This window comes from Bufo gargarizans, chromosome 3 (assembly GCF_014858855.1).
Source record: "Bufo gargarizans isolate SCDJY-AF-19 chromosome 3, ASM1485885v1, whole genome shotgun sequence".
In the NCBI taxonomy this organism is placed as follows: Eukaryota; Metazoa; Chordata; class Amphibia; order Anura; family Bufonidae; genus Bufo; species Bufo gargarizans.
In genome coordinates, this window is record NC_058082.1 from 170,881,134 (window position 1) to 170,897,330 (window position 16,197).

Below are 16,197 nucleotides of genomic sequence, written 5' to 3' on the forward strand. Positions count from 1 at the left end.
CAGTTTCTTTTCTCATTTAAACCATGTTAATAGTTACATAATGAATATGTGTTAAAGGGGTTTTCCCATCTTGGACATTGCGGGCATATTGCTAGGATACACCCCCAATGTCTGATAGGTGCGGGTCCCGCTTCTGGGACCTGCACCTGTTCTTAGAAAAGAGCCCGCAAAGTGACGGAGGGCGCATAGCACATGCACATGAGCATCTGCCCTTCATTCATTTGTATGGGAGCGCCGAAAATAGCCGAGTCCCATTGAAATTAATGGGAAGCGCAATGCACAAGCTCTGCCATGGCTCCATTAAATTCTAGCCAGAGCTCGGCTATTTTTGTCAGACTCATAGAAATGAATGGAGGGTGGCCGCGCCTGGACGGTGCGCCCTTAATCACTTTGTGGGCTCCGGTCTAAGGATAGGTGCAGGTCCCAGTGGGACCCGTACCTATCAGACATTGGGGGCATATCCTATTGATATGCACCCAATGTCTAAGATGGGACAACCCCTTTAAGGTACCCATTTTATGCTCACTGTACTATATCTGTGCACATGTTTCACTACTGATCTTTCTAAGGCTAGGTCTACACGACGACATTTGTCGCGCGACATTTTGTTGCACCAATGTCGCGCAACAATTTTTATAATGGCAGTCTATGGTGTCGCACTGCAACATGCGACATGCTGCGACTGCGACGCGACAGTCGCAGAAAATCCATTCAAGATGGATTTTTCTGCGACTGTCGCGTCGCAGTCGCAACATGTCGCATGTTGCAGTGCGACAGCATAGACTGCCATTATAAAAATTGTCGCGCGACATTAGTGCAACAAAATGTCGCGCGACAACTGTTGCGCCCTATCTGTCGCGCGACAAATGTCGTCGTGTAGACCTAGCCTAATAGTTCTGGTTCTTTGTACCTCTATACCTATGGTTCAATATAAAGGTGTCCCACCGCTGCAGAGACCATAGAAGTGTACGCCTTCCAGATTGTGTAATAAGCATAATTCTTAAGGGTATGTTAGCACAAATACAGTAAAAACATCTCCCTGCACCACGTGCATTAACTTAGTGTAGGAACCTAGACAGCTCAGGCTCTTGTATAATTAACATCTGTTTCCTCCAAACAGTCAAGGCTGAAAATCAGGTTTATGGATGACTTCTGTTGGTATAAATGTGTGAAAGTCTAGAAGTAGCACAAGGGAAAGACAGTAAATGCCACAGGGCACTTCGTTCTAGAAACTGGCTCTATAAATCGCCATAATTGAGTTCCTCACATTGGACATATATCCAGCTACAGAATACAAAAAACTTGGTCACATTTCTGGACTGAGCAAAGTGCTACAGTGCAAAAGACTGATGGCATGAAAAATCTTAGACACATTTGTCAGCAGTGAACAAATGAATGGAAGGGCAGCATCAGTTACTTTACAAATCACATTAGCTTTGGTTATTTTATTTACAAGACTGCTTTATTAAATAGTGTAAGGGATCATCTCTTTTCAGGGGGTCACACTCACAGATATCTTCGCAGACACAGTTATAATGGCCAAACTCTTGCTTTATTTCAGACAATTCAGCAAAGCGCAGGTTACGAAGTCACAGCTTCAACTTATCACGTGTGACATCCACACAAAATAACAAACCCTTGCCCGGCTAGGCTCTAACTAAAGACATCAACGTATCCCTGACTCACCTAGAGAGCCCTGTTCACACATGGAACACAAATGCAGCTTTCCTCAGCCATACAGTCCAACCACCTCCAGGATGTGACACTTCAATACCTTTTGGGGGATTGTGGCCCAGTAGTCCTCCCGACTCTGGCCTCGTGATCCTTGCTTCACAGGCGTCACCGCACCCCCCAAAGTTCAGGCTGTCGCCTAGCCTCGTTAGCTAACCCGGCTAAGACCACTCACACAGAGCCTCTGCTCCAGAATCACACACACTTCCCCCAGACCGACAAACTGGGAGGCGCTTTATTCCGGCCTGATTACAGCAGGCCTAAACCTGCGATCACCTCAGGTAGAAGGGAATACCCGTGCCGGAAAGGTGTGGATTGGCAGATCCCACTGCCAAGCCTTCCTGCCAATTAAATTGAAATCCAGCCCAGAATTAATAAACAAATCTGTCTCAGCAAACTATGCTTTGCTGAGACTTCTGTCACTCTCTGGATTTTAGTTGTCTGACCCATCTGAGGTACCTGAGTGGGACATACACGCCTTCCAGCACTGTTCACATTACCACAATAGATTAGTGTATTTATCCAGCTGCCTATGGTACGATTGATGGGTTGCATAAGACTATACAGGGAGTGCAGAATTATTAGGCAAATTAGTATTTTGACCACATCATCCTCTTTATGCATGTTGTCTTACTCCAAGCTGAATAGGCTCGAAAGCCTACTAACAATTAAGCATATTAGGTGATGTGCATCTCTGTAATGAGAAGGGGTGTGGTCTAATGACATCAACACCCTATATCAGGTGTGCATAATTATTAGGCAACTTCCTTTCCTTTGGCAAAATGGGTCAAAAGAAGGACTTGACAGGCTCAGAAAAGTCAAAAATAGTGAGATATCTTGCAGAGGGATGCAGCACTCTTAAAATTGCAAAGCTTCTGAAGCATGATCAGCGAACAATCAAGCGTTTCATTCAAAATAGTCAACAGGGTCGCAAGAAGCGTGTGGAAAAACCAAGGCGCAAAATAACTGCCCATGAACTGAGAAAAGTCAAGCGTGCAGCTGCCAAGATGCCACTTGCCACCAGTTTGGCCATATTTCAGAGCTGCAACATCACTGGAGTGCCCAAAAGCACAAGGTGTGCAATACTCAGAGACATGGCCAAGGTAAGAAAGGCTGAAAGACGACCACCACTGAACAAGACACACAAGCTGAAACGTCAAGACTGGGCCAAGAAATATCTCAAGACTGATTTTTCTAAGGTTTTATGGACTGATGAAATGAGAGTGAGTCTTGATGGGCCAGATGGATGGGCCCGTGGCTGGATTGGTAAAGGGCAGAGAGCTCCAGTCCGACTCAGACGCCAGCAAGGTGGAGGTGGAGTACTGGTTTGGGCTGGTATCATCAAAGATGAGCTTGTGGGGCCTTTTCAGGTTGAGGATGGAGTCAAGCTCAACTCCCAGTCCTACTGCCAGTTTCTGGAAGACACCTTCTTCAAGCAGTGGTACAGGAAGATGTCTGCATCCTTCAAGAAAAACATGATTTTCATGCAGGACAATGCTCCATCACACGCGTCCAAGTACTCCACAGCGTGGCTGGCAAGAAAGGGTATAAAAGAAGAAAATCTAATGACATGGCCTCCTTGTTCACCTGATCTGAACCCCATTGAGAACCTGTGGTCCATCATCAAATGTGAGATTTACAAGGAGGGAAAACAGTACACCTCTCTGAACAGTGTCTGGGATGCTGTGGTTGCTGCTGCACGCAATGTTGATGGTGAACAGATCAAAACACTGACAGAATCCATGGATGGCAGGCTTTTGAGTGTCCTTGCAAAGAAAGGTGGCTATATTGGTCACTGATTTGTTTTTGTTTTGTTTTTGAATGTGTGAAATGTATATTTGTGAATGTTGAGATGTTATATTGGTTTCACTGGTAAAAATAAATAATTGAAATGGGTATATATTAGTTTTTTTTAAGTTGCCTAATAATTATGCACAGTAATAGTCACCTGCACACACAGATATCCCCCTAAAATAGCTAAAACTAAAAACAAACTAAAAACTACTTCCAAAAATATTCAGCTTTGATATTAATGAGTTTTTTGGGTTCATTGAGAACATGGTTGTTGTTCAATAATAAAATTAATCCTCAAAAATACAACTTGCCTAATAATTCTGCACTCCCTGTAATGTATTACTTTGTATTCAGCCTGTAAAATATATTTGTCTTCTCATTTCAGAGAAATGGATCATCTGAATACAGAATCTAAAACTCTAGAACAAGAGATGAAATATGAAACATGGATTAATATATACTTTTCATAGCTTATTTCAGACAACTTGGGGGTATATGGAGTAACACTTAATGGCTATGTACACCTTTGGGGGCAATTTGTTTTTTATTTTTGCATTGTACTCCTTTTGAGCTAAAAATCATTTTTTTAATTGGTCTCTAATAAAAATGTGCAGCTGTTTTCCCTGCACAGTAGTAGAGAGATGTGATTTTTCTCTCTGCTCCGTCAGACAGAGAGCTGACGGTCTCCTTATGTGTGATGTCTGACCTTATAAACACTCATTATAGCTCAATACTTATCTAACTGATAAGCATGTGACTTCAATAAATGTTTATGACCTTTTAGTAATTTAGAGATAAGGTTTATTAGATGACCAGCACAACGTGAAAGTGAAAGTACTATTAACACAGCTCGACACAGTTTGTGAAAGAACGGCTCAATAAACTGAGTAAAATGCAATCATAAAAAAAAATTCCCCCAAAGGTGCCTTAAAACTTAAATTCATATTTATATATATATTGGGCTTTATGCAATAATAAAATACTATTGAAGTAGTGTTAAAGCCAGAATATCCTGTTGCCTCATAGGCTGAACAAAACAATGAGGGAATTTTCGTCTAGCAATAAACTTGATAGGATTACTATGGTTTAGCCTACACAATACAGAATAAATGGAGACAACGTAAAGTGAAAAAACATATAATGGGTTTATGTCAGGGGACATTGATGTATCTTCATTACACAGTATTTTAGTCTGCAGTCCATTAGTCTAAACAGGATATGTAAGGCATGTGTTTTATTATTAGGAATTTGGGCCCGATGGGCATTTGTATGGAGAAAGGATCCCTACTGTCTTTTATATAACTATATATATTTAGCACTTAGTGCACTTAAGTTACCTTTCCGAGACTGAACAAAATTAAAGTGTACCCACAGCTTCACAAGAAAATTAATTACAGTGCAAAACATTGCAATATAATTGGTTTTATGAATCACTTAGTGAAATCTGCTTTTGACCAAAATCATAGACCGCATGGGGTCTGACCGCCCTTAAAAGGGTTGTCCCACAAAAATACATTTTTCAAGCCAGTGCCTGGATCTGAATACTTTTGTAATTGCTTGTAATTAAAAATGTAGTATAGCTACTGAGTTATTCAATAAAGTTTATCTGTATAGTGCCACCTGTCGTTTGTTCTTTTCTCTTCTTTCTCTGTCCACCTCAGTAACATTACTGTTAGTAACTGTTAGTTCCATCATTTAACCACAACCAGCGGTAACTATTGTTGGAAGCTGTGACAGGGAGAGAGACGCTGCAGAAATGACACACTCCTGAGAAAGGACAGGCCCTCCAAGAAAGGGAACACCTCCTGAACTTTCAGCAAGAAGAGCATCAAGGAGGGCAACAGGGGCAATAAATGAGGGAGGAATCTCCAGATCCATGTGAGGAGCAGGGCTGGTTCTAGTTTATTTTAGAAAGAGATTGCCATGTACTATATGATGTACTATATGATGTCTGATTTTTGGTTCTTACAATAGTTATGGGATAACCCCTTTAACTAGGCAGTGTACTGCTTTTGCTACTAGGCTGTTTTCTCCAATGGGTAATCTTATGAATCTGTACGATCAAATAAGATTCTATGCAGAAGACAGGCCGAACTGGATGGACAAATGTCTTTTTTCGGCCTTATATACTATGTTACTATGTTACTACTATGTTACTAGAAGTCATTACAGAATGCTGTCTAGTTAGGTTTGGTGCATCTCAGGGAATTTTGCTTGTAACCCACAGCATGGACTATCCATGGTTTGTGATGCAAATAAAAGCAAAATACCCTAATATAGTGATTTAGAAAAAAAGATTATGTTTCAAAATCCTTCACTATAATCATGGTATGTATTCACATTTTTGGGGTCTTAGTAGTCTACTATGATTATCCCTAATTTTATTTTTGTGTTTTTCTTCTATTATATGATTTAAAGAAATTGCAGAATGTATTAGTAAATGCTCTACTTAGATCATATTGAAATCATATGCTGGGGGCTTCTTATGCTAAGGATTTACAGTGGCAAGAAAGACATAGTATACATGTAAGGCTACTTTCACACTAGCGTTTTTGCTGAATCCGGCAGGGTTCAGCAAAAAACACTTCCATTACTGATAATACAACCGTCTGCATCTGTTATGAACGGATCCGGTTGTATTTTCTTTAACATTGCCAAGACAGATCCGTCATGAACTCCATTGAAAGTTAATGAGTGACGGATCAGTTTTCTATCGTAGCAGAGAAAACGGATCCGTCCTCATTGACTTGCAATGGGGTCATGCTGGATCAGTCTTGCTTCGCATCCCAGGTCAGAAAGCAAAATATAACATGTTGCGGTTTGCTCTCCGGTCTGGGAATGCAACTAAACGGAACGGAATGCATTTTGGAGCCTTCTGTTCTATTCAGTTCAGTTTTGTCCCCATTGACAATGAATGTGAAAGTAGCCTTAGAAGGTTTATCTTTAGTAATTTAAACCTAAAACCCTGTTTTATGATCAAACATGCAAACTTTTTCCTTCTTTTGTAACTTTTTCTGTTTTAGCATATATTAAATGTCAAATGTAAAATATATATATATATATATATATATATATATATATATATATATACAACATTATTTTAATATCAGTTATTTGTTGTTGAGATTTATTTGTCTTCTTACTTCAACATGAAAATGATGGATGTATTTTACAGTAAATCAGTACACCAAAAAGTCCAAGATTGTTCCTCACTGGCAGGTGCAATGAAATTATAAACACCCAAAAATAAATATCAAGCACACTGCATACACAGATTTGTATGAAAATAAATCAATATTTTATTAAATATAAGTTAAAATTTGGAAGATTTCAGCCCGCACAACCCCTAGCAGGTGCAGATTGCTGTGGCGAAATACAAATACAAACGTAAAAACACAAAATGCAATCGCACACTGCAACCAGCACTCTGCCCTGCCTTTATGCTGGATATTGAATAAGGCATTGGTGTACATTTTGGCCAAAGCGTAATAAGCCACTCACCACGTCAAGGTCGCCTTCATGAGTTGTCCCTAACACTAGTTCCTACCTTTTATGGGCCATGACAGCCACATAAAGTCCAGGGAGCGCAGGTACAGCATGCACATCAAGCACAATCTGCTTTTAACCCTGTCCGGTGCCATTACAGCTTTCATCGGATCCAGGGATGCAAGTACCAACATGCATGCTGAGCCCACTATATACTTCTCCTGGAGCCTAATGGCTACTGGTAGGTGCTATGTTTTATACTGACTTTAAAACCAGCCTCCAGGGGACAGATTAACTGGACAGGTGTGCTTGACTGCTTGGAGATCGCCACACCTCCAATACGTACTACAAAGGAAAAATATGGAAGATTTCAGCCCGCACAACCCCTAGCAGGTGCAGATTGCTATGGCGAAATACAAATACAAACGTAAAAACACAAAATGCAATCGCACTCTGCAACCAGCACTCTGCCCTGCCTTTATGCTGGATGTTGAATAAGGCATTGGTGTACATTTTGGCCAAAGCGTAATAAGCCACTCACCACGTCAAGGTCGCCTTCATGAGTGGTCCCTAACACTAGTTCCTACCTTTTATGGGCCATGACAGCCACATAAAGTCCAGGGAGCGCAGGTAAGTTAAAATTTACAAACATATAATATGATATCGACAGATCAGCCACATGGAGGAGCCACAACATAGGTCACATGGACAGTAATGTAAGCATGTGACAGGAGTGAATATAAGTGTAAACCAAAATATGGCACTGCAAATAATACATAATAGTATACAGACCAAGAAGTGTGCTCCTCCAAAAACATCCCAACACATGTTGTGTGTCAGCTTCCTCAGGGGAAATGAATGAAGTGCAGGAAGGCTGAGGGGTCAGTAAATCAGTGACTTTAGAGCTGGGCCACAAAAGTCAAGAATGTTATGCCGGTTTTTCAATTTAGAAGAAAAAAAATCGTAAACCCTTTAATATTTAAAATGGTAACGGTAAATTGTTAATATTTACAATAGTACTTAAAAAAATCTACCAATAAAAAGTATTATAATTTCTTATCATAGAGAAGAAAAGACAGCAGTAAAGGGAAGGGTGGTTACGGTCATTATACCACCCTGGCTCATCCTTAGATGGTTGGTAAGCATCTTGATAAGGGTGACCTACCATAGAAACTTACTCTTAAAGGGGTTGTTCAAGAGAATTAAAAATCTTGGACAATACCTACAATGTGTAGGTAAAATCATATACTCACCTCGCTCCTTCAGTACTCTTGATTCTGTTAGTTTTCAAACCGCAGTGGTGACATCCCTGGATACGGCAGATAACTGTCTATAACTGAGGACAGTGATTAGCTGCATCAGTGAGGTGCCAAATCCAGGCATGTCACTGTACTGGTTGCTGACATGTACAGTGACATGCCTGGAATCGGCAGAGGACAGTGAGTGGCTGCGGAGATCATGTGTTGTATCCAGGCATGTCACTGCTGCTGTTTGAAAGGAAAAATCAGCAGGAGTGCCAGAGGAGCACCCTACAGAATGGCGCTAGGGTAAGGGGTGAATGTATGATTTTTTTTATTTTATTATAAGACATTGTAGGGGTTGTCCGAGATTTATAATTATCTTAAACAACCCTTTTAAGGACATTTTACATTGGACAATTATCAGCTGAAAGCTAGGGTCATTCCCAATCACTGGCAGGAAAAACTCATCTGTCGGCTGATCAGATATTTAATGATGGCATAAAATGATATTTTGCTGGCAGCAAATATAAACAGGAGATGAAATGCTGATAATAATGAAAACGAATGGCCACATGAACGATCCGATTGCTCATATGGCTGTTCATTTGGACAGTTATTAACAAACACTATTTGACTTGCTGTGTTGTTGATTGGCACTCGATACCAGGCAGAAATCTGCCAGTGTAAAAAGGCCCTTAGTGTCCTATAATGGTATTAATAATGGAAAGGGTACAAGGTAAATTTTTTAATTCTTTCCTACATAAAATAAAGCATTGTTAAATGCAAAGTGTATTTAAACTCAACCTAGGTTTAAAGCTGGTCACACAAATTATATATCAATGGCGCCCAAACTATGGATTCTAATAAATTGAATAATGGAAAGCCTTAAAATATACTTTTATTAGTACCGTTTAAAATGATAGGGGAGGTCAGAGGCCGACTGCCCAGATGCCAGCTCTTCCGCTGGGGTAGCCTGTGGGGAGTCAGCCTCTGAACAAGAGGATAGGGGAGGGCAGAGGCTGACTGCGCTCTGCCCAGATGCCAGCTTTTTTTGCTGGGGTAGCCTGTGGGGAGTCAGGCTCTGGACAAGAGGATAGTGGAGGGCAGAGGCCAACTGCGCTCTGCCCAGATGCCAGCTCTTCCGCTGGGGTAACCTGTAAGCAGTCAGGCTCTGGATCAAGGGAAAGGGTAGGGCAGAGGCTAGCAGTGCTCTGCCAAGATGCCAGCTCTTCTGCTGGAAGGGGGTAAGTGGGTATTAATGTCATCTCCACTACTCCCAGGACTCAGTTGAGAAGCTGCTGCTGGAGAGGGGGACTGGTTGTCCCCTCACTCTGTAACGTACATGGCTGCTGGGGCATGGAACCTGGAGTCTCCACTCCCTGTAGGACACACTGCCGCTGTAGAGAGAGACCGGTTGCCTCGTTTTACTTTACAAAACACTGCCGCTGGGAAGTAAGACCGACTGTCTCTACTCCCGGTAATGCTGCTTGGGGATTAACCGCCTGCTGCTGCTGGGACTAGGGACCGACAATCTCCTCTCCTCCCTGAAATCCTGTCTGCCACTAGGGAGAAAGACCGGTTGTCATCTTTCCCTGTAAGGTAAGCTGCCGCTGGGGAGTCAGAGCGACTGTTTGGACTCCGGGTAACACTGGCTGTAGCTGGGGATCTGGGCCGGCTGCCCAGCATCCGTGTAGGGCCGGTAGAGAGACATCAGTCCCATCTCTACCTGCCATCGGGAGGTCTTCCCAGAACTAGTCGATGAAGTTCCCTACTTTGGGAGCTGGTAGGGAAGCAGGGGGTATCGCCGCCCAGTCTTCCTAGTTGTAGGATGGAAGATCTGGCTCTGCTTGTCGGGTAGGTTGGGGCTGAACGGAGCTGAGCAGGTGTTGGTAGGTCTGCTCCAGCTTCCACTCCCTTGTTACCAGGTGGGTCATGTCTTTGCTCACCTCCCATCCGTCAGTATAAATGCATCCCCCCAGTACCTTAATGAATGAATAGGGAGAGATGAGACACATGTGATGGGATTATCTCCTGAATGTATCATAGGGTGATCTACTCATCTACACTGGAGTCGGCTACTCCTAGAATCAGCTATCTTAATCCCATCACTAACACAATCGGTGGGAGTCTCAGTGCAGAGTTAACCCTTTTTGTGTTGCTGGATTCACACCCTGCATCTTTAGTGGTCAATAGGAAATATGCGGCAAATGAACTCCACACATAAATTAGGGTTCATCGTTCTTTGTAACCCCAAAAGGGCTGAGGAGGTATCCATAGTTCTGGGTCCATTGTCCGTAGGAAGGAGGCTGGCCCTCAGGCTTCTCCAGCAGCCCCAGTGACGGTTCAGTCCATCACACCTGCCTGCAGTCTGACTGCTGGAATACTCATGTTGTATGTGTGGGACTACAAGTCCCAGTTGTACAGTACAATGACACTGTTGATACACACAGGATCTTCCTCCTATCTGTAGACACTTTCTCACAGCCAGCAGAAGAGTACAGAGGAGAGAAGTCCTCCGGTTTTTGTCAACTCTGTTTTTGCAGAGTGAGGAGGGAGGGATCCTGTGCTCAGTGTTTGTCTATTCCTCTGCCGGATTTCAATATCGGAATTAATAACGCAAGTTTCTTACTGCAAAAATGAGAAGCCAAGAAAACTATTCCAGAACATCAAATTTGAAACACTACAGCCATGCCCGCTCTTTTGGGAACTGAACAGGGTTGCATGGGAGGAGAGAGGGAGTTGCATAGGTAAGGGGGGGCAGTCACATAATTTTCTGTGGGGCCCAATTAGTTATACTTACACCACTGTGTCATAATGTAAGATTAAGGCCCCATTCACACAACTGTATTTTTGGTCTGCATCCGATCCGCATGGATCCGCAAAAAAATTCCACACTCAATTGTGCAGCCCAGCAAAAAGATATAACATGTCCTATTCTTGTCCTTGTCTGCCAAGAATAGGCATTGTTACAATGGATCTGCAAAAAAATGGCAAACCGCAAAAACACGGACATCATCCGTGGTTTTTGTTGATACTTATTTTGCGGGCTGAAAAATACATGCAGTTGTGTAAATGCATTCTAAGGCCACTTTCAGACGAGCAAGTTCTGCGCTCCGGACTCACAGCGCGAGTATGCAGCAGCTCCGGTCCTGAACTCCCAGCACTGACGGGGTCACAAAACATTATATTGATTTATTATCTAAATGGTAAAAAATCCGGAAGCAAGTGGCGATCAGGGGAGTTCAGGAATGCACCTAGCCTTTCTGATGCCTGAGGCAAAAACTGAAACTGTACTGCAGAAACAGATAATCCCCCTTCTGCTGCCCCACTCTTGCTCCTCCCTGGTGCTGCCTGAGGCAATCGCCTCACCTCGCCTCATTGGTGGTGCACCCCTGGGGGAGTCGTTCCTTGTTCTAATGCGCTGAGACCCAGCATAATAGAGTTGCAGTTCCTATGGAGGCCTGCAGATGGCAGACCTCCATAGGAAAACCACAAATACAGCTTAGACTGTAGTTCTATGAAATTCCAGTCTAAGCAAAAATAAAGCTGAGTACTGCATATTGTACCCCCTCCCCACTGACGTTCATAAAATTTAGTAAACTGATGGCCAATGCTCCCTAGGGCAGCCATCCAAACTTTCCCAAACTTCCCTGATTCTAACTTTTTTGCTATCTGAGGTGCCCCTGATTCCCATGCCAAATTCTCAATCCAACTCATTCCCTTCTTTCAGCCATGTCTTATCTCTGCAGAGTTTGCCACACATCTTAGGTTCCTTAGGTTCCTCACTTTTCTATCATCCTGCCTAACAGTGTTATCCTGCTGCTACTCCCAATACTGTGCCTACTGTGCTCCACAATGCCCCCAAATACTATCCTGAAGAAATAAGTGTCATACAGATAGAACCCCCCCATAGTAATAGTGCTCCTTAAAGTCCCACCCAGAGTGCCCTCATTAGAAATAGTGATAATGCTCCCCAAGAGTGACTCTATTAGTAGCAGAGCCTTCCATACTGTGCTAACAATAATAATAATAACCCCACAGTACCCCAGCAGTAATAATGACCACACAGGGTCCCCGGTAGAAATAAGGCCCCCTCTATAGTGCCACCAGTGGAAATAAGGCTCCCTATAGCACCCTCAGTAATAATACCCTTTATGGTGCCCTCAATAGAAATAGTGCCAATCCATTAGGCACTCCTATAAAGCCCCCAGTTGTCATAAGGCCCCTTATAATGTCCCTAGTCATTATAATGCACACTACAGTGCCTACAAGTATTTAACCTGTTAATTATGTCCCCCTACAGTGCCCCCTGTAGTTATAATGCACCATGCCATTAAAATGCTCTTCCTGTAGTGCCCCCCGAAATTATAATTCCTCAGCCCCTCCAACATACAGGCCCATGTCAATAATATCATTCCTTCCCTCTAACATACAGTCCCATGTAAATAACATCACACCCTCTCTCCAGCCACCTTCAATATACAGTCCCATGTAAATAACATCACTCCTCTGCATTCACCCCCTCCAACACAGTCCCATGTAAATAATATCACTCCCCTACCTTCAGCCTCCTCCAACACATAGTCACATATAAATAACATCACCCCCCCCAAATGCCTCCAATATACAGTCCCATGTAAATAACATCACTCCCTCCTGCAGCCACCTCCAACATACAGTTCCTTGTATATATCATCATCCCTCCCCTATCTTCTTCCAATATACAGTCCCATGTAAAAAAAAAAACATCACTCCCTCCCCCAACCACCTCCAACATACAGTCCCATACTTCCCAACTTTTGAAAATTGTAAAGAGGGACAAAATATTCCGGTCCGAATTGCGTACATTTTTTTCATACTAGGCCATGCATCTAACTCCGCCAGAACCATAATTACTGACACCATCAGAACTGCAGCAGCTGGAGATTGGTTAGGTGAGTATAAGTTCCTTTATTTTTATACAGCATGTGGAGCCCCGGGACATTTTTTTTCTTGCACTTCAATATCCATTTATATATTGGCATATAAATCATCGGATTATAGATATTTAAGGTACTAATTGCACCAAATAATTAAGTTATAGTCTAATATACAGGTATTAACCATACAGATAGTTTAGAAAGGAGCAATTTAGTAAATGTATTCATCCACATTTAAACATTTTTCCCCTGGTCAAAAAGAGGAACATTTAAAGGGGTTGTCCGGGTTCAGAGCTGGACCCGGACATACTGTACCCATATTTTCACCCAGGCAGCCCTCCTGATGTTAGCATCGGAGCATCTCATTCTCCGATGCGCTCCCTTTCCCTGCGCTAGATTGCGCAGGGCAAGGGCTCTTTTGTTTATAATAACACACTGCCGGGCAGAGGCTTCCGCCCGGCAGTGTGTTCGGTGATGTCACTGGCTCTGATGGGCATGCTTTAGCGCTGCCCTAGCCGTTTAACTGGCTAGGGCAGCGCTAAACCTTGCCCATCGGTGCGGGTGACGTCACCAGGCTTCCTGGCCCCCCCATGGAGAGCCCAGTTCGTCAACGGAACTCCTGAAAATGCCTTTGCCCTGCGCAATTTAGCACAGGGCAAAGGAGAGCATCGTAGCATGAGCTGATCTGATGCGCAAGTCAGGGGGGCTGCCTGGGTGAAAATGGCGGTATGTCCGGGTTCAGCTCTGAACCCGGACAACCCCTTTAAGAATCAAAAAGGGCCAGAGGGACTTGGGTCAAAAAGAGGGACACTTGGGAGGCATGCATTCCCATGTAAATAACATCTCTTCCCTTAGCCCTTCTAACATACAGTCCTAGCCCAGGTAAATAGCATCACTCCCTCCTTCACACAGGGAGGCGGTATAGGAGGAGAGAACTACAACTCCCAGGATTTATCTGGCTCTTACATTTAACCCATCCCTTCATCACTTCTCGTCATGTCACACATATCATCACTGGTCTTCACCACCATTTTAGCTCTTTACTGCTGAGCTCTGTCTTCTCCTGCACTGATCACGTAATTATAGCATCATTACAGGTCCTTCACCACCACTGAGCTCTGCCTCATGCGCTAATTACATGATGGAGATGTCATTACAGGTCCTTCAGCTCCTGCAGTGCAAGTCCTGGTCCTTAGTCACTGCTGTTGTTGCAGAGTGCCACACAATATTCGCTGTGTGCAGCAGATGCAATGTTCCCAGTGGCAATGGAGCAGCAGAGCAGAGGCCCTCTTTAGGGATGGGGACCTTCCCTAACATCAGTCCTGCTTCCTGGTCCACTCTTGGCACACAAAAATTACCTAGAGAGCATACTTACCAACATTTTAGTTGGCAAAACTGGGGCTTATAACCCCCACTCCCAAGAACACCCTGAACCCAACCAGAAACACCCACTTACGGGAGGGGTTTGTGTTAGCCCTGCCCATTTCCGGGCAGGGACAGCAAGAATTTGCCAGGAGTGTCTCTGAAAATCAGGGACAGTCCCATCACATTTAGGACAGTTGACAACTATGGGAGAGGCTTACTTAGCAAATCACTGGCAGCCAGTGGCGTAGGGATCGCCATAGCAACCATAGCAGTGGCTATGGGGCCCTATGTCACTGGCGGCCTGTCCAGGCCACCTTATGTTGACTTTATTATTATTTTTGTTATTAACACACACACTACACACAGGCAGCCAGGCCCGATCCGCGGACCGACCGTCCACTACACTAGACTAGGGCCTGGCTGGGGAAAGGGAGTCAGGACTGGAGCAGGGCGCACGCCGCACAAGCAGAAGATGAGGTAGGCGGTCGAGGGGGCCGGAACGGGGGCGTACCTGAGGGACAGAGGCGGAGCCAGGCACCAGCGCCGCAGGCCCGGCCGCAGCGCAGGAATTTGGAATTCTAAGTTCCGGAATCCATTGTGAGCTGCAGGGCAGGCTAGGGGAGGGCCGAGGGCGGGCACAATTAGTGGGCGGTCCGTCCGTGGCCCAGGCCGGGGAGGAGTCAGGAGCAGTCTCAGAGCAGGCAAGCAGCACAGATGAGGTAGGCAGTGGAGGGGGCCGGACCGGGGGCGTACCTGAATGGAGGGACTGGAGCCAGCCAGCCACCAGGTTGGAGAAGCAGCAGAGTGAGGCGGACTTAGGCGGTGGAGGGGGCCGGGCCGGGGGTGTACCTGGAGTGGAGGGACTAGGGAGGGAGTGGTCCCGCTGGCCGCACTGGCGCCAGTCAGATTCCCGCTCTCTGACTGCTGGAAACCAGTCTGAGCAGCTCAGCAGTGTCTGACTGAGATTGACTGAGTGAGAGTGTCTCAGTCTCAGTCTCGCACTGCTACTGCTGCCAGCCTGTGCCTGCCTGCGCTGTACTGGACCGGTCCTCTGCTCGGTGCTCCTGCCTCCTCCTCAACTGGTCTCCACTCCAGTCTCCTGTCCTGCCACTCCAGTCTGTGCCTGCTGCAGTGCCTGCTGTGACTAGTGTGCTCTAAATAAAAGTAAGTGAAAGAAAGTGAGAACTTATGATTTCTGAGATACTTGATCTAAATTCTAAAGTTAAAAAGAGCTGCCTGCAGAGTGGGGCCCCCCAAGAGAAGCAAGGGGCGCCCTCCTTATCATTGCAGGTCTGCAGGCAGCTCTTTTTAACTTCAGAATTCAGATCATCAGACTCTCACTAATTACAAATTTAACAGCTCACACACCCTGGCCTGTAGTGTCCACCGTCAGACAGGGGAGGGAAGAAACCCCAGAACTAGAGTGTGCCCCCCAACTTGGGGGGCACACTGACACTCTAGTTCTGGGGTTTCTTTTCTTCCCTCCCCTGTCTGACGGTGGACACTACAGGGGTGTGTGCTGTAATTAGTAAGTGAGAGTCGGATGATCTGAAGTTAAAAAGAGATGCCAGCAGTGATAAGGAGGGCGCCCCTTCCTTCTTTTGGGGGGCACACTCTAGTTCTGGGGTTTCCCAACCCCTTATATGACAGACTAAGGGTAC

The 16,197-nt window shown here is 44.6% G+C and overlaps 1 protein-coding gene across 4 annotated transcripts in view; it reads left to right on the forward strand.

The window, feature by feature from the left end:
* The window catches only part of SCEL (sciellin), a 116,981-nt gene extending 112,342 nt beyond the window's left edge, over positions 1–4,639 (forward strand). For all 4 annotated transcript variants that reach the window (XM_044285241.1, XM_044285242.1, XM_044285243.1 and 1 more), the window contains one exon: positions 3,911–4,639. In XM_044285241.1, the coding sequence (XP_044141176.1) occupies positions 3,911–3,927 (17 nt within the window). In that variant the 3' untranslated portion in view covers positions 3,928–4,639. The remainder of the gene's footprint in view (positions 1–3,910) is intronic.
* The last annotated feature ends 11,558 nt before the right edge of the window (positions 4,640–16,197 follow it).